At 32.6% G+C, this 22459-nt stretch overlaps 1 protein-coding gene across 16 annotated transcripts; it reads right to left on the bottom strand.

Moving 5' to 3' along the window:
- Positions 1-75: 75 nt before the first annotated feature.
- Positions 76-18416, bottom strand: LOC148624522 (uncharacterized). 16 transcript variants are annotated; one of them, XR_015919693.1, is made up of 6 exons: positions 18054-18415; positions 4906-7745; positions 4420-4599; positions 2944-2978; positions 2539-2622; positions 1847-1982 (listed from the first exon to the last, which is right to left on the bottom strand). XR_015919693.1 is itself a non-coding variant. In XM_088567175.1 (5 exons), exons 2-5 carry the CDS (start codon positions 7697-7699, stop codon positions 1971-1973), a joined length of 3021 nt encoding a protein of 1006 aa, XP_088423301.1. In that variant the 5' UTR covers positions 7700-7745; positions 18054-18415; the 3' UTR covers positions 1838-1970. The 16 variants fall into 16 exon arrangements, 14 of the variants coding, with proteins under 14 accessions (XP_088423288.1, XP_088423294.1, XP_088423291.1 ...); XM_088567175.1 differs by lacking the exon at positions 2539-2622 and having other exon boundaries at positions 1838-1982; XM_088567176.1 differs by lacking the exons at positions 2539-2622; positions 2944-2978 and adding an exon at positions 2708-2736 and having other exon boundaries at positions 1838-1982.
- Positions 18417-22459: the final 4043 nt, after the last annotated feature.

The following is a 22459-nucleotide window of genomic DNA, read 5'->3' as shown; positions in this document are numbered from 1 at the left end:
GCTGCTTGCATCTGTACTTCTGAATTAGTGTAAACCTTTTCAGAAAAAGCAATTAATTCAATGATAAGTCGAAAATATTGCTGTGATTTTATTTTGTGAAAACCTGTCACCGAAACCGTTTCATATAAAATTAATGAAACATCATTTAAAATTTTATAGAATATACAGAGACCAAGAGCATATGTTAGTTGCAGTTATGAGAGTCTTTCATTTATAACATCTTTTTCCTTGCAAACACGACTGGAATCTCATAAACATTTTTTCCTACTGAACTTTTATGCGACTAACTTCTACAACAACTTAAATTATCCCCTAAAACAACATAACCAGTGCAAAGTAACAAGGTGGAAAAAAATCAAGTAAACTACAATTGTCAATAACTAAGGAAATATGCATTGTAATAAATAAGCAAAAGAAGATGCCTAGAAATTTGCAATCAAATAAATCTCGTATATCAAATAACAAAACCGATAAAATGTGCAATAGAATGTAATACACATTTGAATTTCTATAATCAAATAGCACTTAATAAAATAGTTAACACGGGATTCCACAGGATGACTGTCAAATTTGCGATGCAAATTTTTGGTCGTTCGGGACTCGAACTCGTACCGCTGTAACATCTATGGCAACACCGCCTGCAACACTCGACCAGCTACCCTAGACGACCACTCGACCAGCTAGGCTATCGCAAATTTGACAGTTCTAACATCGTTGGGAATTTTTCAGACCCTTCTATAAGTTTACGTTATCTTCCCTGTATCAATTTGATCCGATGGAGCAGTGTAGCGAATAGAGTCGTCACATTCTGAGACATTATATATATATATATATATATATATATATATATATACTTATCCGAGAATACACATTTTTGAATTCCTTAAATGTAAACGCGGTTCTTCTGAAGCATCGCCTGCTGAGACGAAATATAGTGGTCAGAACCATAAAAAAAACTTTTTATTCTATCAACAACGCCTCCCATGATGCCAATTTCAATTTTTATGTACCATGCCATTAAATGGTGAAAATTTGGGTGCGAAAGAACGATTGTATTCTAAATTGACTTTTGAATTCTTCCACAAGCACAAAAGAATAGCGTGTAACTTTAAACTTGCTGTGGTGGCACCGCTTTTTGAAGTTTCTATTTTTATGCTTGAAGTTACTAGTATATTTTAGTATTTTAGAAAACAGCGAAAACATTAAAAAATTGATTTCTGAAATACAGTAAGCGAACAAACGTCATAGAATAATCAGGCACTGACAACCAATAGGATAACGAGGAACCAATCAAATGTAACAAGTTTGTGTATCAAATGTTCTGGGCACCATCACAAGTGGAAAATAATCTGTAATACCCTAAAATAATATTTTGTTATGTGTTAAAAAAGAACGGACATAAACCTAGGGGGAAAATTCACTTGGAAAATTCAAGGTTCAAGAACTAAATGACTGTCATAGAAAATTTTAAGCTATATGAGAATCTTTAAGTAACAAAACGCAAATCAATATTTAAATCTAACGAGAGACATTTGTCTGTGGGCTTGTCTGTGTATATTCATCGAATCCGAAGGTAGGAAAACTTTCATCCAATCTTTCTTGGGTAACATTAGAGACCTCATTTTCAATGTCCATTTCTTCAAGATCAGATAATTCTTGAAGCGCAGAATTAGAAGGAGTTTCTATATTATGAAATCTTTCTATTGGGAAACCGTTTTGTCTTTGTTCCTCGTGATGATCTTCATCAATAGTTTCCTCATTATCGTCTGCTACAGGAAAGTTGACACTGGAGATAAGTTGAAGTTGGGATAGATCTGGGAGCGGAAGTAAACCTCCGCCATGACGGCGGCCACCAGCAAGAACTGGAGATGGCGAAGAGTACTGTCGATTTTCTTGGTCAATAAGATCAGCTAAAGATTTCTGATCAGCAACCGCAGCTCTCCTTTTCTGTCGCTGTTTTATGATTTCTTTCAGGACATCATCTAGAATAATTAGAAGGCTACTGTAACAAATGGACACACATATATAGTTTAAAGTGAATTATATAATATTGTTAATTAGTTACTAGCTGTCAAAATCTAGCGCACAGATGATTTCCAATTGATCAAATACAAAAAATGTTTTATTCCGTTTTCTATTTAAATGTTTGTCGATGGAAAAACAGTATAAGAACAAAAGTCAATTTCAATTAAAATATGACAGTTCACAGTTTTACGTTTTTGAGATAGAAAAACTGAATTTATATATACGAACTTATCTTGCAAATAATTTTAAAAAATTATATGAGAAAAGAATGCTACCAAATACTTATTAGTAAAACCAAATAAAAACTATTAACATTATATGGTAAGAACACTCATGGTTAGGCATGCATCACACAAAATGTTAAACCATACAAACAATACATTAGACCAATGGTTAAATGATTATAACAGTGTCTGACAGTAACTATTAATATTACACCAAAGTTGCTGCTACGTAATCATAAGACTCTAAGTAATGACAAACATAGACGACACCACAGTTTCAGTAACAAACCTCAAGTTACACTCCCAACATTACATTTTATATTTTTAAAAGCCTTTCTCTCCTTCAGTAGGGCTTTTATGTATTTGAGGTCCACTGAAAACATTACAAGAACGTAAGAAAAAAGCAATTATCCTACCAAACACCTTCTGCCCTATATCACCTTGACAAGCTATGTTACCTCTTGCAACTTCATCAGAATCTTTTCCACTGGAAAGTTATTTAAAGTTTTTAAAAGCGACACAACATTTACTGAATCCGTCTAGTGAAGAAAAAAAAACTGCGACAGGGTGTAGCATTTTTTATCTTTACAACAGAAAAAAACACGAACGTTGGCAAATCAGACTTAGGTGAATTAAACAGTGTTTTTTTTTGCCAAGCAACGTGGTCATGCTTGTGACAATGATTTTCTTTTACCTTCGATTCTTGGAACATTAACAGGATCTCGTGAACTACAATTAGCAATTCAATTCAAGTTACTTAAAACTAAACATAATGCAAAAAAATGATATGTATTATGTACAGTGGGAATGATGATATGAGTGTAATGAATGATATAGGATGAATTAAGAACTCATTTTTTGTAAAGCTCTGGTTAAATATTCATAAGCAGAGAAAAGAAAGAAAATGCTGTTGATACATATAACATATCAAAATATAAAGCTATCACAAAGAGTATAGACAGATATTCATATAATATGAAATAAATTACAAAAGATTCTTATACACAACACAAGGACAACTATTTACAGAAGGGATTTACATACATTCAATAGACTACATATCGAAATGTTGAATATCGTTTTTGAATTAGCCTGTACTAGTAATGTTGATATTAAAAACGTTCAGCATAATTTTCTTACAATTCAATTTGAAATACTTATAAACGTATTATTTCAATAAATCGTTGTCTTTGCAGAGTATAATATCTATATAAAGAAGAACAACGTGTAGAGTATCAAGCTTACTGATGTCATCTGAAAATTAAAATAGTCAGTGATAATTAGAGAAAAAAATATGTGTCATCTACTGAATTGAAGAATCTATTTACCACATGCTGCTTAAACAGAAGGAGACATGTAATGTAACTTAATTTGAAAATCAATAGATCGCAATAACCGTATTACAATGAAAACATAAGCTTCTTATTAAATGAATAATGGATAGCACTTGAGTAGTTGGAGCTTAGCTTCAATTTTATATGATGACGTTTTCTTCTTCTTAAAATATTTTAATCAAATTATTATTAATTAATTAATTATTATCAGAAACATTTATGATTCACCATAAAATTTAAGCGTGTGTTTTTCCCAGAGCCAAAGTTAGTGCTTTATTATAAGTAGACTATTAGATTGAAGTTCCTTATCCAATAATTCCTTCAAGAATCCAAATTAACTTTGTTATAGTATACGAATATTAGACCATGACACTATAGCCCATCCTAGTCAAGAACTACAAATACACTTTCACCATCGATTAGGGTTCGTTTACAATGGTTCTAAGATAACATTAGGATTTTCTTAGTAAAACAAATAAAAAGGTGGAAAGGAGGGAATATGTTTGTGTTTCTATGCTATTTGAGCATTTTACCACATCCTAAAGTACTGACATACGTTTGTTCTATGTTGTCAATTATTTCGTCGCAAACCAAATTTTGCTCTGCTCTCCACAGCTTACAGCAAAAATCTAAATCGCCAAATGCTATGAAGAGAAATACGAACATAGTTTGCATTGGTATTTTTTCTTGCTGTATTTGCAATTGTGACATTTATTCGAAACCTTTTCAATGAAGTACCATCAATGTTCAAAGAATACTGAGGGGTTTCCCTAAAATTATCGGAGACTAGAATTACCACATGCATAGACAAGACGGTCAGACGAATCTGAAGTTACCTGTTTTCTGTCCTCTTGGCTGAATAAGGAAATCTGTCTCCACCATTTCCTTACAGGATTCACATTTCCTTTTCAGGTTGTCTTGCAGCTCTGTTTGTAATTGTTTAGGTTGCTGCCATTCACCCTGGAACGATGGCTCTGAACACAAGGGGCAACACACTTTTCTTTCTATCAAAATGCCTATCAAGACCAAGTGAAATATGCTGTACACAAACCGGTATCCTTATAGTACAATTAATTTCCCATCATTCTACTTTCTGATACTGATATTACTTAACGAAAATATGGCTCTTTATTTAAATATTTTTCTTTGTTTAACATCGTTGCGTTCTTTTATTTTATTTTTAGAAAAATAAACAGAAAGTATAGATTATTTTTAAAGTTAAATAAACTAATTATATCATAATTGGTACTTTAAATACTGTTTTGCCTATATTTGGAATCTAACACTGAATACATCTGCCAATAAACCCTAAACTTTACTACTACCTTCATAACTTTTCACAGTTTCTTCAAACTCAAACAACAAAGGGTATGCAAGATTCCACAATGTTCCAGGTGAAGCCTCATCTTCCTTCTCCACATCTATAACATCGGCCCTCAGTTCAAACAGAATTTCAGCACCCTTTTCATCTTCCCCTACTATGTAGTGTATTTTGATGTGAACCTTGTGTTCCTCGTTAATGGCATGAATTCCACCACCCCAGTGTGAAAGAAAATTCATTTTGATTTTTTCTTGAGAATCAATCTTTTTGATTTTGTCAGGATAGTCTGTTCGGGTTTTCTTTTGGTGAAGACGGATGCAAAGTGTTTCGAAAAATCCTGGCGGAAGATAAATAGGAAACTTGCAGACAATTTTGATATTTTTTCTATCTGATAGTTTTTCCCATTTTTCGACCATTTCTTCAGGTTCGTCAACTTTGCGTAGCCAAGGAATTAGTATTTTCTGAATTTTCATTTTCCCTTTGTCGTCCTGTTTGACATGATAATTATATCTAGCATTTCCATGAGACATCGATTCTTTGGACTTATGTACTGGATAGCCGATCCAAAAACCATCTAACAAGATTTTGATAACGTCTTCAAACACATCATTCATGTCCACAGGTACTAGATCGCCAATCATACCTTGAAGTAATTCCCGGTCTAAAACACCTTCGATCATTAGTTCATTCTTTGTTCTTTCAAATCTGTTTGCACTCATGCCCACCGCTTTGTATGTGTTAGTTTTATCATATTGTAGATGACATTCGATGTCATGGTGGTAAATTTGTCTAAGAAGCTCAAATAACCAAAGCGGACGCACAAACACCAAGTCCTTCAAAGATGGTATTTGTGCGAAACTTAACACCTTTCCCTTCTCATGCAGGTACTCAATCAACGAGTTTATCATTCTACGCATACCAAACTTCTCATCTACTTCATTCTTGAAATCCTCTACTGTCATCAACGGTTTAACCATAGTTGTTCCCTTTTCTTCAATGTAGTCCTCAGCATCGACCCAGAAGGTTTTTATTTCTTGCATGACATTAGGGAAATTGTCGGATCGAGCAAGTTTTTCTATTTCTTGTCGCAACATGTCAAAACCTACAAACTGCTTCGAACTTGTTACAATAATAGTATTTGGTACACGCAAATGCTCAAACGAATATTGCAGTTTAGAAAGAACGACAAGATGCTCAGAAAGAGCCTTCGACAATTTCATCCCAGGCTTTCTGAAGTGCTGAATTCTTTCACTGACCATTGTCAGTCTGTTTTCTTTGTATTCAGCTAATTTTTCCTTAACATCATCGATGACACCAGTCTGCTCCTGTTTTGAAAGTTTGTCTCCATGTGTTCCTACTAAAATCGTAACAATTTTGTTTGTTTTAGCCATCATCCAGTCAAACCATGTTGCTATCAACTCATCAAACCGTTCTGGAGAATAAGCTTGCATATCGAATGTTAAAATTGCTATAGATGGTTGTTCAAAGAAGAGGTAGTGTGGGAATCTGTAGAATGGATGTCCACATAAGTCCCATATGCACAGATTTAAAGCTTTTCCTTGCTCTTCGTTGTCCTCGGGTTCATAATCTATACTCATCTCATACGACTCAATCCCAGCCCCAGCTTCGTGGACATCCTCCGACAAGATACCTTGCTGGTCAATTAAAGATTGTATTAGGCTCGTTTTCCCACTTCTATGTGATCCAAGAACGACGACTTTCACGCCTCTGTACACCTTCATCTTAAGTCTCTCTTCATGCATGTAGATCATCATGGACCGCAGATCTTGAATATCTGCTGGTGGGAAGACCAATGGATTGTCATCAATAATCAAATCTTTGTCTGGTTCTCGTTCCAAATTTTTGAGAGAGTTGATATTCAGGGTTTTTATCTTATTGCTACTCAAGTCCGTCTTCTTACAAATCCGCAACAAGTGTCCCGGGAATTTTGTTATTTTATTGTCCGACAGATCTATATCTGAAATAACATGTTTATTGTTCACTTTGATATTGAACATTGGCACTTTGGAGATTTTATTTTGACTAGCACTAAAGTATTCCAGTTTCGGCAAAAAGAAAACATCGGATGGAAGCACTACGACATTGTTCCCTGAAAGGTCAAGGTCTTTTAAAGACCGAAGGTTCCGAACGTCACATTCAATTTCCTTCACAACATTGTCCTTGCACTTTAGAACTTCTAAACGTTGCATATGACTTATATCCGGGAATATATTTGTTACTTTGTTATTGTCTAGCACTAATATTTGCATTCTCCTATTTTTCTCCAATCCTTTGAGACTATCTAGGCCGTTTTTGCTAATATCTAATCTAGTTAGATGTTTAAGTCTACGTATTGCTGTTGGAACCTTAGTCAGTTTATTGTTATTTAAATTAAGATCTGAAAGACGTTCCAGTTTCTTCATGTCTTCTGGAAAAGCACCATCACCTAATTGATTATTGCTCAAGTCTAATTTTTCCAAATGTACCAACTGGTCTATGAGACTTTCAGGTACTGATTTTAGACGTATCCCCGATACTAATAGTCTTTTAAGAGATTCAGCATATTTCTGGACATTTTCTATTGTTTCTTCGTTTGCATCAAGTAAACGAAGTGACACTGTAGGATCTTGTTGTTTCGTCGGTAGTCTATCGGGATGCAAGTGTCTAGAGCCTTGGAATCCGACATGAGTCATAAGTGGCGACGTTTCTTTTACGATGGCCACCTTTCTTGTTTTTCTCTGACCGTGTGTGCCGGGTGGCTTTTCGACGTGCACTGGCGCCTTACGTCTATTCATGGCGATGATCCATACACAAAAACTTATACAGCATTAATTTCCATACCTGCAAGTACAAAGTATTGTTCTTCGTAACTATAATCCAAGTATTAATATTATAGTCTGCATCAGAGGTCTATCTAATACAATATATGTGACTGTAACAGTATAATAAATGTATGTTAGTTCTCGGATTTTTTTAAATATTTTATGAATTCACACATTGAATGAATGTCATAGTCAATATACGATACAAATGTATTATGTTGTGATCGTATAATAACAGATACGGAAAAAAATATTTACCCCCCTCCTTTTTTCCATAGAAAAAAAGAAAAAAGGCCTCTATAAGACAAACGTGTATCAAAGTACTAGTTGTGTTTTCATCATGATATTCGGGGGTAATTGAGCTGGTTGTGTGAATCAATTAGTTTGGGTTACATTGATTTAATGTACGTCGTCAAACCCAGTTGGATACATATCTTTTTTTCTTTTTTCCCCATTTTATTTTATTTTATTTTTTTAAATCGTATTTAATTGACCGGGTTTTCTGGAAACCATGTATATAGCATATATTTCCGTCGATCATACTTAATTTTACGGCATTCTTAACACAGTTGAGGCAATGTATTTTTTTAAAAAACGGAGACAAACTCGTTTTGGTTTTGTGGACAACAAATATGAAGTAATCTTGACATTTGGTTACTTATGTCAATATTTATATGGATTGGATTTGTTTGAATACAACTAAGGAGTTTCTTTTCACACCTAAGGTAACCATCTAAGACAAATTTAAACATGCTACTATAACTGGAAGCAAATTCTACATTTACATGTGAGAAAAATACCATCAGAACTCAACAAGAGATAATTGAAAAAAAAATCTATGGACTACTTCAACATATTGAATACATTAAGTTGATATCATTAGTGTCAAATAGTTAAATTTGCTGCATAATAATATGTGCCGTATTCTTATTCAAACATTTGCATTTGTGATTATTCAGACAAGAACAAACCCATTTTACAACCAATGTACAGTTTAAAGTGCCACTTGATGTTATATTAACATTGTCGACAAATAATACAATATCATCAGTATATATCAATGATATACTGAGAAATATCGTACCGACATAAAGATCATTGACAAAAATCGGATTTCATCTGGTTTTCCAGAGCAAAAATTACTTACTATCAAATATATAGAAATATGAAAATTCAAAAGTCTACATTAAAGTTAAAAATAACTTGCATTGTTGTACATTGATGCCAATTACATTTATATTTTGATAAGTTACGACATTCCTAACAATCAGATCTACTTTCATTATAAAATTTAAGTAAATCAGTCATTGAATGTGATGGCAATCCCGTCGCTTACCTTACGTCTTGTTTTGTAACTAAATAGGAAATCCTAGCCGAGAATTACCTCGGTCGTAAAACACTTGGTAGTTGTAGCGTAAGCTTTGAGTTCAACAGTTTGTCTTGGGAGTGCATGAATGTGAAAACTCTGACTTCACGAGGTATTTTCAAAAGTCGGGATTTATATTTATTAATTTAACATTGTATTATAATATCATTCGCCAAAAGGCCTGTAAGAAGTAAATTGGATTAAATTGTTGTTACAAAGAATTAATTTAAAGGAATTTTCAATTATTCTAAATTACGTGGGAATTTAAATATACGGAAGGTTGGTACCCACGTGAAAAAAAGTCGTAAACCTGGATGTATGAATTCACAGAGTTATACTTTTGGCAGAATGTGACTGTAGAAACAGTTGATTTTTATTCTTGTGAAAATATATACTCTCGAAGATTTGATCACACGAATACGACGGCAAAATCATGCACTCGCGAAAAATTGTCGAGATCGCAACGTTAATATATAATAAATTTATAAAGCACATTTTAAGTTGTCTTACCTGAAGTTCTTCTAAAGTTTCCTTTGACAACTATTTACAGTTAGACAGAATGCATTTTCCATCTCGTGTTTCAAACCAAAGAAAAACTCCTATGTCAAAATTGACATTTTAATGCCATGTCTTTTATAGTTTTCCATTCATATGTTTCAATGATATTCTAAAATAGTTCTTACTAAATGACAGAGCGAGAGAGAGAGAGTAGTCCACAATGCCAAACCGTATCAGGTATACCACTAATATTGATAAGGTAGAGTTGGATTTAATGTGAGATTAGTAAAGGGTTAAGAAGCATTACAATGGCTTATTTAAATGATTAACTACAGTAAATGGATTGTAAACTGACAAATGTCTTAATGATATTCTTGATTAAAATTTCATTGTATCAATTGATTGAAACTTAACTACATTTTATTTGACTTATATGAACAGTTAGATCCACTATTAATACCATTATGAATAACCACCTAGCAATCATCTCTCTATTTGCTGCTATGATATCAGTATTCTATTTCTAGTATCTATTACTGGTTATTATTAACCAATGTGATCCAACTTAAAACAAAACTCTCAGCGAACACTTGGGCAAGCGTTTGCAAGAACACAAAAGAAACAAAAAATGAAGATAACTTACTACATCTAATAGAGATTGAAGAACTTTCTCCAGACGCTAGTATATGTAATGATGCAAAGCTATCAAGTTTATTCAATTCAATAAATTATACAAAGTAGAAATGCTAAAAAAGGGAAAAATGTTCACTAAGGACCGGTACTTTAATGTAAGTAGTTTAAAGGCATGCGAGATTCCTGTACACATTAAGTTGGAACACAACCTAGAAGCATATCTTGATATACATACCCCTTATATTCAAATACTTGGTACAACGGAAAATTAATTGTTAATTTCCCGTGACCTGTTCTTCATTTCTGTGTCAGATCTTCGATAAATCCATACAGATCTGCCCACTTTACGTCATAGTAAAGCTTATAGTATCCCGACCTTTTACTGCGTTGCAAGTCACAGATAATCAATTCTCGATGAAAAGAAGATTTGAACAACCCATTGACAGTTCAATAAATACATAAAACAGATTTTTGCATGCCATTTTTGTCTTACATCCATTTAAATGGCAAAAACTTTGAACAGAAAGGGAAATATTTTTTTTATGTCATATATGTATTTGATCATTTTTTTTTCAAACGTGTTATTGACAGACCCATAAGATTTCAGTTGATTTATCCGAATTTTCTGCTTTGTGACAAATCATTTTATTTAGACAAAGTTTGGAGTAAATAAACTTGATAGTTTGTCAGACCTATCTATCGGTAACTGGGTAATTATTGAAAACATAATGTCCCTTGTGATTTATCAAATGTATGGATTTATTAAACGATAACTATTGACAAACTATGTGATTTATATGAAATTCTTACATTAAAAGCTTACTGAAATGAACTTGTAATCTTCACAATTCAATACAGTTTACTTAAGATATTGGCCAAAGTTTTCACTAGCTTGAAGGGTTCTTTATTTTGTTTGAGTAAAATTCAGAGAATATTTTTATTTGTTCTCACAGAATCGAAGATACAACATAAGAAAATATATTACCTAGTATATTATGGACGTTTAAATAGTTTACACGGAACTGCTCTCGGAGGTTGTCAAGTTTCGTTTGCATGAGTATCATGCCAGGAAACGATAAAAAGCATCAAATTATATTTATAATTATAACTATATTTATGTTCATTAAAAAAGGAATGAAACACAAGTGATGATTACAAAGCATTTTCTGCAAACATAACACTATGTTCAAACCGATTTTTCGTACAAGTTTGTTTTCGCATGTTTTATACATATGTTTTCATGTCGGATTTTTTTATTACCGAGGCAAATCGTGTTTCGAACAATAAGAAAAGGATATATATAAGAAGAGAGTCGTTTGTCACTACAAAATAAACAGCACTAACCCCATAATGAACAAGATTCAACTCATGCGCTTTGGAAGGGTAAGCGCAGTTTCTGCTTCATACAATATACCACGTGTGCTGCTTGTTATATACATGTACTTCAGACCGAGGAAGAGTATCTATGACAAATGGAAGTCGTTTGTCATAGTAGAACACTGATATTAGTCAATAAGGTCACGAAAGTAGATTTCTTTTGGAGTGATGACCCAAACTGTGGATTACATATCCTTACTCAAGTAGCTTTAGTTTAATAAAACGAGTCCTTCATAGGAAATAAAATATTGATCGCAGTTAGAACCACAGTGTGCATATGTACATTTTTAAAACCTTTTTTCTTTCAAAGTTTCTCTGTGTTTTAAGTGCCCTTTTAAAATTTATTTTGATCGGATAAACCAAAAAAGCGTAACTAAACTAGGTTTTAATGTTTCTTAACAAAAATCTAAAAACTTTTAATTTTAGTATGAAATTCTGCTAACTTTTTGATGTTTCAGCTCGTCATGCAAGCTAAGATCTAAAAAAGAGAAAATATTTTGCATAAGTGTTCTGAAAGAAATTAGGAAACCAGCTGTATGTTTGATAGATTTACATACTGACCATAACTCTATTTTCTTCTTCATTATTGTCACGGGGACTAATAAATGATAACTGCAAATGAATAAATAAAGACCTACACAAATATATATTGTAATCGGATTATAACGGAGTATATCACGTACAAACAGATCAAAATCTTCAGCTTGAAGTTTTAATTAACTTTTCGCTTGGTTAAGTCATATTAATTATAAAAGTAAAAGCGACACCAACCTTCAGAGGAACTTTTTATTGAAATATCTATGAATGTGTGATGAGATCTTTACACCACATACTTAAGTGTACCAAGCTTTATGAATGCAATCTTTCCTTGAATAAGGGGTTACCAGTTCAGTGTAATAACAAGAAACCACCAGGAACAAAGGACCATACGCCGTCATTCTTTAAGTTCGTTTCAAGATAACAATAAAAATTATCAGATAAAAATATTTGACGTTTGTGGTCCCAGTCTTTTCAGAATTTAACAACGTCATTGTAGTTTTTTTTACCGACAAGATTTTCACATCAACTATAGTAATGTATGCAATCGATAGTATCGACACAGTCTGTATCAGATATGGACAATCATCTTGTTACAAAATTTATTTTCTTTAATTATTTTTTGAACGACTATATTGGTATGAAATTATTAGATTTTTAATATTTTTTTATAATGCAACCGTTCTTTCTGAGCAGCCGAAATGCATTGACCGTATATTTATAAGTGGTATACCACTGTTATAGAGTAGAATGGGGCCACGCACCATTTACCACTTTCTAGTTGAAAATGTCCCATTAATCACTATTTTTTTTTACAAAGAATGGTAAAGAATGGCACAGAAATTCAGAAGATCATTAAAATGGCTAATTCTCAATTCTAATCCAAATCACTGGTATATGGACACTGATTGAGTATAGCTTGTGACAACCGATAATAAACCTCTTTAATTCAAAATAAGGGTAACAACAAAATTACCGAACACTAATCCGATTCATAATCAAGTCCAATTTAAATCTGGCAAAATAGATCTTACACAAAAGTTACACTTGGTCATTGTAAAAGTTTTAAGATAAATGTAAAATTTTTATTTCAATATAAATAATTTACAAATTATTGTAATGAAGAAAATATAACGTTTTAACAAAGCATCATTTCATTCCGATCCAAAAATTTCCGAAACCTAGAACTTTGTCATTCTTCTAAGTATACATTTTTGTACATGCCCCCCCCCAAAAAAAAAAATTTCATGGAAACAGAAACACCTATAGGTTGAGTTTAAAACGACTTTAAACCTTTTATGTTGGCATTTGCACGAAGATCTTGTTTTTCCTAGACATTCACTAAATCCTGTTGGGCGTGTTTTTATTGATACTTTTGTCTGAGTAAACTCAGTTACTTTTGGATTTTGAACTAACTAACGAAAACAGCGAGTACGCTTTCGAGGTAAGTATTGTCCTATTTGTTAAGGCGTATGTATTTTGTGTCGATTTGAAGAGTTAAATCTGAATTCGAGCTATTTAGAGCCCGTTTTATTGTTGTATTTTCCCACCACTTTCCCAAGTTAGGGGGAGAGTTGAGTGCTCACAAACATGTTTAATCCCGCCACATATTTCACGTGCCTGCCCAAAGCCAGGAATCTGAAGTCCAGCGATTGTTGTTGCTTTTATGTTCATTGGTATTCGTTTTACGTTTTTCTATAGATTAGGTCGATTTCCGTCTTTTATGAATAGTTTCACTTATTTTGGGACCTTTTACAATATGGGTTTTGACCATCATTGAAGACCATGTGGTGACCTGCAGAAGTTAAATTGTTCATTGCTTGGCATTTGGTGGGTGACTATCTCATTGGCAATCATATCACATCTTCTATTATTTTTTATATTCAAAGATCATTTGAAAAGTTTGTGGAATGATTGGAGAATAATTCAGAAATGCTAGTGATGTATTTAACAAAACTGCTTCCATTATAGAAACAATGCTGGACTCTTTTGCCATAAAATGACCTTGCGTAGATATCAAATAATTGTTTAAATATATATCTGTTGTAGTAATATGATGAACATGCTCAATATTCACTTCAGCGAGGTAGGGCTTGGGTTTACTCGCGGAAGCGTATATTGAGCATGCTCAACGCATGTGTATCGACTATCCCGAAGTTAGCACAAAAGGGTCTTTAAGATGTCATGGATGTGGAAATATATATGTTTATGATAGAAAAAAATGAAATAAAACCTTTAACAGATCATACAATCCACTACCTAAAAGTGAACTATTCAAAGAAAAATAAAATTGTGCCGAAGGAACACTCTAAGTATGCGCTTTTGTGGCCTTTCTTCTCTGTAGACACCGTAAATATATAAATCTTTCAAAATATACATTTCCTCTGCCACACAATGAATTACTAGAAAAATATTGATTTGGTTATCACAGAAACCCCTACCCGTATTCAAAATACATCAGGTATAAACAAATATAAATGTACTAAAACACGCGTTGTCGTGCTAGGTATACACCATATATGCCTCATATATATTAAGCCATACACAAAATTTGAAATCAATCCATCCATTGGGAATCGGAATAATAGCGACGAAATTCGGATGGACAAGGTAGTTCAATGTGAACGGAACAACGATATCGTGTTTTCGAAGCAAGTGAGATGATGTTAAATCGTAAACTCACAAAGTCCACTTGTCAACCTTAAACAATAAGATCTGTTTGGATGATTAAATTGGAAAATAGACGTTCTTATCAACAGCAAATGTTTTTTTTTCAAAATAAAATGAGGAACTTCCGATGCGATAACGGCCTATTTGTGTAATAAGTGTACATTAGGATAACAGTGGCAAATATGGTTTTTAATTACAGAACCCTGACCATTGATTACTCACGGGTTTGTTGACATGTCCTATACGTTATATTTGTCTTAATGAAAAGAACTGAAAGGTCCATTCTATCAATATCTTAACCAGTTATTTCTTAATTGCTTTCCCTGATTTACTGAAATATCTGATGTTGTTCAAATTATCCGTGTAATTGAATAGAACTTCCGTTTTAAGCTTTGTTTGATTAATAAAGTTAAGTACACCAAAAACTGGGTGGAGTCTCGCTACAATCAATGGCCCTATTACTTAAAAAACGTAAAAAATATATATATATATATTGCGGTAATTCCAAACGGACATGTGTGTAAACATCATACCAGTTATCAACTCAAACTTCCACTGCGCAGTGACACGCTTTTCCTGGAAAGTCACATATCTTTTGAAGTTTTAGAAGAAAGACACCTCCTTTATATCCTTTTCATACTTTCAAGGTAGCCCTACATCAATACACTTAAATTGTAACCAAGTAAAAATATTGAGTTGATTCTAACCAAACATGCATAGATCTATACCATAAAATAACCATCTATAACAACGTTCGTCGACAATGAAATCGAGGGGGAAAAAAACAAGAATTTACTGATATACAAAAATCTGCGGGAAAAGGACCAAATAAACAGAGCAAGAGAGAAAAAGAACGTACAGAAACCGAGAAAATATTCCAAGAATTCGAAATAAAATCAAATTAGTCAATCGACTTGGACTCCTTTGAACATTGAGAGCATGTGCCATGGGAAGCTTAGCTTTGTAGAAGCATTAGCTTTGTAGAAGCATCTATCATATTCGGTAGTACAGACAGACAAAAGGAACAAATCTGTCCTCAATGGACGTAAACATAATGAAGATACATAACTCGTCTATAAAAGCTTGTCTTTATATAAAGCCAAAGGGTAGCACTGTACTCCTATATACGGCGAACTCTTAAAAGGCGGAACCTAAGGGGCGGATGGTCCGTCCTCTTAATTAAACTTGAAAAAAAAAATGTTAAATGTTAATGTCATTTTTTTATATTAAATAATAAAGAAGGCAATAAAGTTTAATGAATAATTAAACCAATTGTTATTTAGCACTGCTTTATGAACGCATGTGAAAATAATACAATATTTTCCACATATTTCTGGAGGAAAATTTTGACCCTGCCCCTGCCCCTTCCCCCAATGTAAATCTCTGGATCCCCCAATGCAAGTATGGATTATATGTATTATACGGAACAATAATACAGTAATGTTAAATGCAGTTCTCACTATTCCCATAAAAATGTTTAATATGTGCATAATTAGAGTGACAATGAAAACGAGACTACCGACTGTAGGTTTTGTTCATAGAACAATTGTTTGGTTTATTCAGAAAATGTCCATATAGAACAGATTTATAGTTCATTCGCAGTTGGGTTTAGATAGCTTTCAGTTTGATGATTATATTATTTTTATCATGCCTATATCCTTCCAAGTTACTCACTCCTCTACGGATAATTCATTCTATTTTTCTCTACCTATGAATTAAATAAACGTATTCAAATTTGCTTTCAAACTTTGTATTGCTAGATAGCATCTCTAAAAATATACCAAGATTTATACAAACACTTACAAAGGGCTATTTTCAATATATCTAACATCGTCCAACAACTTAAAACAAAGGCCATTTTCAATATACCCAACATTGTACAACCACTAACAGAGGCCTACTTTCAATATGCCGGTATACAACATTGTACAACCACTAACAGATGAATAACTTTCAATATATCGGTAAACAACATAGCATAACAACTAACAGAGGGCTACTTTTTATATACCGGTATACAACATTGCATAACAACTATAACAGAAGGCTTCTTTCAATTTACCGGTATACAACATTGTACAACCACTAACGGATTGCTACTTTCAATATACCGGTACACAACATTGTACAACAACTAACAGAAGCCTACTTTCAATTTACCGGGATACAACATTGTACAACCACTAACAGATGGTAACTTTCAACTTGATACACTGGTATACAACATTGCATAACAATTAACAGAGGGCTACTTTCAATTTACCGGGATACAACATTGTACAACCACTAACAGATGGTAACTTTCAACTTGATATACAGGTATACAACATTGCATAACAACTAACAGAGGGCTACTTTCAATATACCGGATAGCAAGATAGCAATTAAACCATTGGAATTTTCTCGCTGAAGAAATCGTACGTATGATGTTTATGCCAAGACGCCTATTAACAATGAAATATACATATAATAATATTCTATTCAATTCAAGAATCACGTGTAAATTGTTCATGTATACAATAATATAGGCGATCGAATTATAAAGGTGAGATTAGATGATATTGGATGACTTTATAAACTGTATCTGAACCAAACCTTCAAATTTAAAATCATCTTCACGGTTAATTTAACTTAACAGGAATATTTAAAGATGGAATTTGATTTATCTTGTTATCGAAATCAAAATAGTATAGTTAACGGTAGAATAAATTGTAGAAAAATCGCCACGAATGTAAGTGTACTGTAATCGTTCTTTATTTCAATTTAAAAAAACAATTTACTTACAGTATCAATTCAATTGCATATATCCATCAGAAAAATAAAATTGACGACAATTTTTTCGTCTTGGTTTATAAATTATTATCCTACCACGTAGTAATGAAGAGAATCTGATGCACCGGGAAAGAATCGTGTATTTTATCAATACATTCCCAATCAAACCAAATTGTTAGACTAATGAAAATCAACATGTATTTTCGATCATTCCACGTTTGGACTTGACGACTTACTATCATGATGATTACATGTAGATAACACGAGTTTTAAAAAGTTATGAAGTGTAGTTTAAATCATTCTTTAGGTGATAAAATTACAATGTTGTCAGAACTTTTCCATTTCATACAAAACAAAATCTAGCTTTTTATGATTCAAAATTGTGTGATTGTCAACATAAAATGGGTCAATATTAAATGTCATAGCTTTGTAAATAAAATTGGATTAATCTATTAGTATACATTAATGCTTTACCTGTATTGTCTTAAATCCTTAAAGCCAATTTGACAAAGTATATGCTCCCATGTCGTAAATTGTCAAAGTTTAAAGCGCCAACGTGAATAAGATATTCGTAACCAGGGAAGCTTTAAATGATCTATTTCACTAGGTATCGATCCAAGTTAAACCATTCAATGTTACTATCATTACTTCTCTTCGACGTTTCCTCAAATCTATTGTTATTCCACACGCAATACAAGTTCGTCTCATGCCTAATAGCTCTATTACCTGGCTATTGAGAAATCAGCAAAACACCCTTTAATTCATAGCTAATTTTTGACAAAGTTAATCATGAACTTTATCAATTCAATTACACACAAACTACGTTATTGGACATATACCTTTATTAGATAGTTTCGTTAGGTTGGTCATATTATATTTCGGTTATTAATAACCTTCATCGAGCCAATCAATCAAAAGAATCGATACTATAAAAGGCTGGTCTCCCCATATCAGTCGAAATAGCTGATACTAAGGTTTTGATTAATGCATGTTCCGACATAATAGGCCAGTTTCAGATATAAAACATTCCGTCAACTACGCTATATCGTTCATAACGTAACTATTTTGCCTAGAAAATGGAGCGGAGGGGATCTTGAATCATAGCAGTCGCAAATATTTTTTAATTGCTATTCGAATGTACAAATCGATAAATCACTAAGGGTAGTTCAGCCCAAAAATCGAGATAAAAAAACTTATTTCGATCTACATTTTCGTTGTAACGTAAACATCTTAAAGAATCATATACAAATTGAATGTTCATTCCATACAGTTTGCCACGACCTAACTCTGGTAAGATATCCAATTCATTTTATAACAAGTCGGTGCAGTTCAATAATAAACACTAAAGGAAACTACAATTATTAGATTTCACTTACATTTTATGAGGTGGAAACCAAAATAAATCATTCTTGGAGAGAATTTGATTAGATTGTACTACGAGAGTGCCAGAAATTATAATAAATCAAATTTTGAATAAGGTCTCTTCCAATCTCTGTAATTAAATATTACATCATGTTTATTGAATGATTTAATGTTTCATGACACAATAAATACTTTTGATTTAAGTAAGTTATATATGATGTTAACAAACAAATAAATCATTTATAAAACTTAGAACTATTTCATTCGACCAATAATTGCATTTTGACATAAACACCATACCTATTCTCTTTATATTTTTTTTCTTTAAAATAGCCAGTGTAAAAGTTTCCACCAGAAACACAAAGTTCAAAACAGGTGGCAATAGTGGTACTTTTCAAACAGATATGCTTGAATCTACTTTAACATTATACAGATTCTGAACTCCAAGAACTTATTTAGATTCAAATTAAGGAGATGTTCTTAAATCTAGTCACAGCTCCTTATTGTTAAGTTTTAGTTAGAATTGTAATGAGATGAAAGTTTCATTTTTAATTCTTCGGAAAAAGTGGAAACTGTAGCGGCTGCAGACAATATAAAGGGGATACAAAATAACTACTAATTCTGATGATCATAAATTCAGATAAAAATTGAACTTGAGTGCAATTAGATCTTTCATTCAAGATCAAAATTTTTTCAGTGGTATCAATGTCCTTTGAGCAACGGAAAATATAGAAAATATACGGTATCGGACAATAAATTAAAAATAGAAGGATTTTCTTTTAATTCGTCACAATTCATGATCATAACGCACAGTTCAAGTTCGAATCACAGTGCGGGTGCGATCAGATCTCGTTCTCGATCAACTGTGCATCAAGGCCTGTATAAATACAGATTTCAGGCGTGCCTTTTAATTCATTGGTTCCTATAAACCACATAAATGATGGATAAGGGTTTAACCTTCTGTAGCTCGACATTGTTAACGTCTTTAGAGAATATTAACTGGTCTTCAGTGCCCTTTGAAAATGATTATTGCCCATCGCAGACATCGCAAATTCAACTATTATTAAAATCTTCGTGGTAGTGAGCATTTAGTTGATTCCTGTAATACATTATAATTTAGAAAAGTTGACGACCAGTTATCAAGAAGTAACTACATTCAAATTTTATACACCATAAGGTATAAATGATTTATCAGAAAAATTCATTGCATCCAAGAACCAATTACTACAATAAAGTTTACGTTTGTGTCATTGGATCTACTGTACTTTGCGATCGCAATACAGCAATATCATTAAAAAGAAGTAAAATGATTGTATGCAAAGTTGAATATTTGTACATTGAGCTCCATTAATGTTCTCTGTTGAAATATTTTCTATATAATGTAACAATATTCCTATTTTCTCAAAAGTAATGGTCATAAAGAAATTTTGAAATGATCCTGTTTATCTACGAATGTAATCAGGATTGTTTATGTTTTGGTTCTATAGTTATGAATAACCAGTACCAGTAAACGGTACATACTTAAGGGATATCAAGTTCTTGTATAGTATCAAACTTACTGATCACGGAATAAAGTATTCTTATTTTTTCTATTTTGAGGCTTTGTATTTTATTGTTAATTGCCTTACCTGCATCAAAAACGAAACAAGATAGGTTCTTTGTCAGGTATGGTAAAAAATAATTTAGATGAAGGAATTGATTAGAAATGAATCACCGATAATTGTGAACACTACAAGGACTGTTACTGCACCACAACCTTAGAGGTTGAAATTCTGTTCCTCCACTCTAGTTCTAAGTGAGAAAATAGCTTGCAACACATCTTCTAGCATTGCCACAGTACGGTTGTTCCAACTTAATGGTAATGGTTATAAACATAGGGATAAAGGGGACATTATTCCATCTATATGTTCATCAATAGAATTACGAAGACTGACGTCATGTCATAGAACTGAGCAAATAAAGCAAAATAAATTGTAATTGCACTCCACATGACTCACACTTATCCCCAAATACTCTTGTTAAGCAAATGTTTTAAAGTACCTTATAAAAAAAGCAATTGATATGAACTTTCTCAATGAGCTGTCATGTTTGCAAAAACCACGATTTGGCTAATGAATAAAAGGCTTCATAGGGACAGATTAACACCATAGCAAATGTCAAAAACTGAAAAGTGGAGGCAAGTATTGAAATTATCTCTCAGCCTTATAAATTTCTTCATTTGGGTTATATTTGAATATTGAACACAGTATATTAAAGTTTCTGTCAAAGAGTGAATGTGATGAAAAAACCAAGGTTACAGTGACAATCAAAAGAAAGCAATCCAGGGACAAAGACCAGCATGGAAAACAGACATATATAACAAAGAACACAAAGTAATTAAAATCATACACACAAAGCAACAAAAACAAATATGCAACTCAGACTCCACTAAAAACTGGGAGCATGGACCAGGTGCACCAGTAGGGTAAGCGTCCTCTTCTTTTCTAGAAACACTCGCCAAAAAAAGTCCAGGGAAGACGAAAAAGGAAAAGAAAACTATGTAACAAAGTATAGTCATCATTTATAAAATCTGTTCAACATTTGGAGATAAGGACTAAAAATTGAACAAGAGGTTCCTAGAATATTGAATCATTCACCTGGATGTAACTTTTTTGTGGAACAACAGAAACCAAAGTTTTAGAGATTTCATTCTAAAAGAGTTTTGACAGACCATAGCTCTTAGAGGATCCACCTGAACAACATCATTCGTTAATTGTGAAATTGCTGTTGATTATCAGTACACATTGCTGTCAAAAATCTCATGAATTTCATTTAAAAATGCTATCTGCTAGTGCAACTACAACTAAAAATTGACAAAATTCAGAAATAATTTCCATAGCTCAAAGAATATGAGATGGTAGCAATAGGTTGGTGCAACTATATTTTAAACATTAGTTCAACCTTCTAAACATTAGTATGGCCAATATATACAACTGTGCATCATTTAAAAATAACAATAAAGATATACCGGTAACAAGTTATCTATGTACTATTATGTATTTTAGAGGGGGGCATGTAAGACCCAGGCAGTGGATGGTACATGCCAAATTTTGTTTATAAAACCAATTTGTTCATTAGAGATCACTGACTCCTGTGTTCTTAAAATTGAATGTTGGTTTGTAATTTACAGAATGGCGAGAATGAGATGAATTGCATAGAAAGCACTAGAAACTAAAACATAAAAGGAAATTACTCTTTGATCTCTTAATAACTAAACTAATTTGCTGGGGACTTAGGAAATATTTTCTGAGTCATCCACTTTAGATACAGAAAAATCACTGTTCTCTCTGACACAATAATAAGTTTTAAAATTATATTGGAATAAAAAATAGTGGAATACAATTTACTATGTGTTGACCATATCACAGGATCTGCCTGGTTTCTACATGTTTTTAATATTTTTTCTTGTTCTGTCTTTAGTTGTTAATATCAGCACCAGTAATTAAACAAGTATTTTACATGTATATTTAATAGTTGGT

The sequence above is a fragment of the Perna viridis genome, chromosome 2, assembly GCF_037379345.1.
Source record: "Perna viridis isolate PV_CMFRI_1.1 ecotype Kerala chromosome 2, ASM3737934v1, whole genome shotgun sequence".
NCBI classification, from domain to species: Eukaryota; Metazoa; Mollusca; class Bivalvia; order Mytilida; family Mytilidae; genus Perna; species Perna viridis.
This window is presented reverse-complemented; position numbering and strand designations above follow the sequence as displayed.

Bases quoted from the DNA above. Each gene is read 5' to 3' on its own strand.
- LOC148624522 (XM_088567162.1), bottom strand. From the start codon at position 7,699: ATGAATAGACGTAAGGCGCCAGTGCACGTCGAAAAGCCACCCGGCACA. The intron at 4,600-4,905 runs GTAGTAAAGTTT...TGGTCTTGATAG, and splicing joins TGTGAAAAGTTATGAAGGTA to GCATTTTGATAGAAAGAAAA. The intron at 1,983-4,419 runs GTAACTTCAGAT...TAATTATTCTAG, and splicing joins GCCAAGAGGACAGAAAACAG to ATGATGTCCTGAAAGAAATC.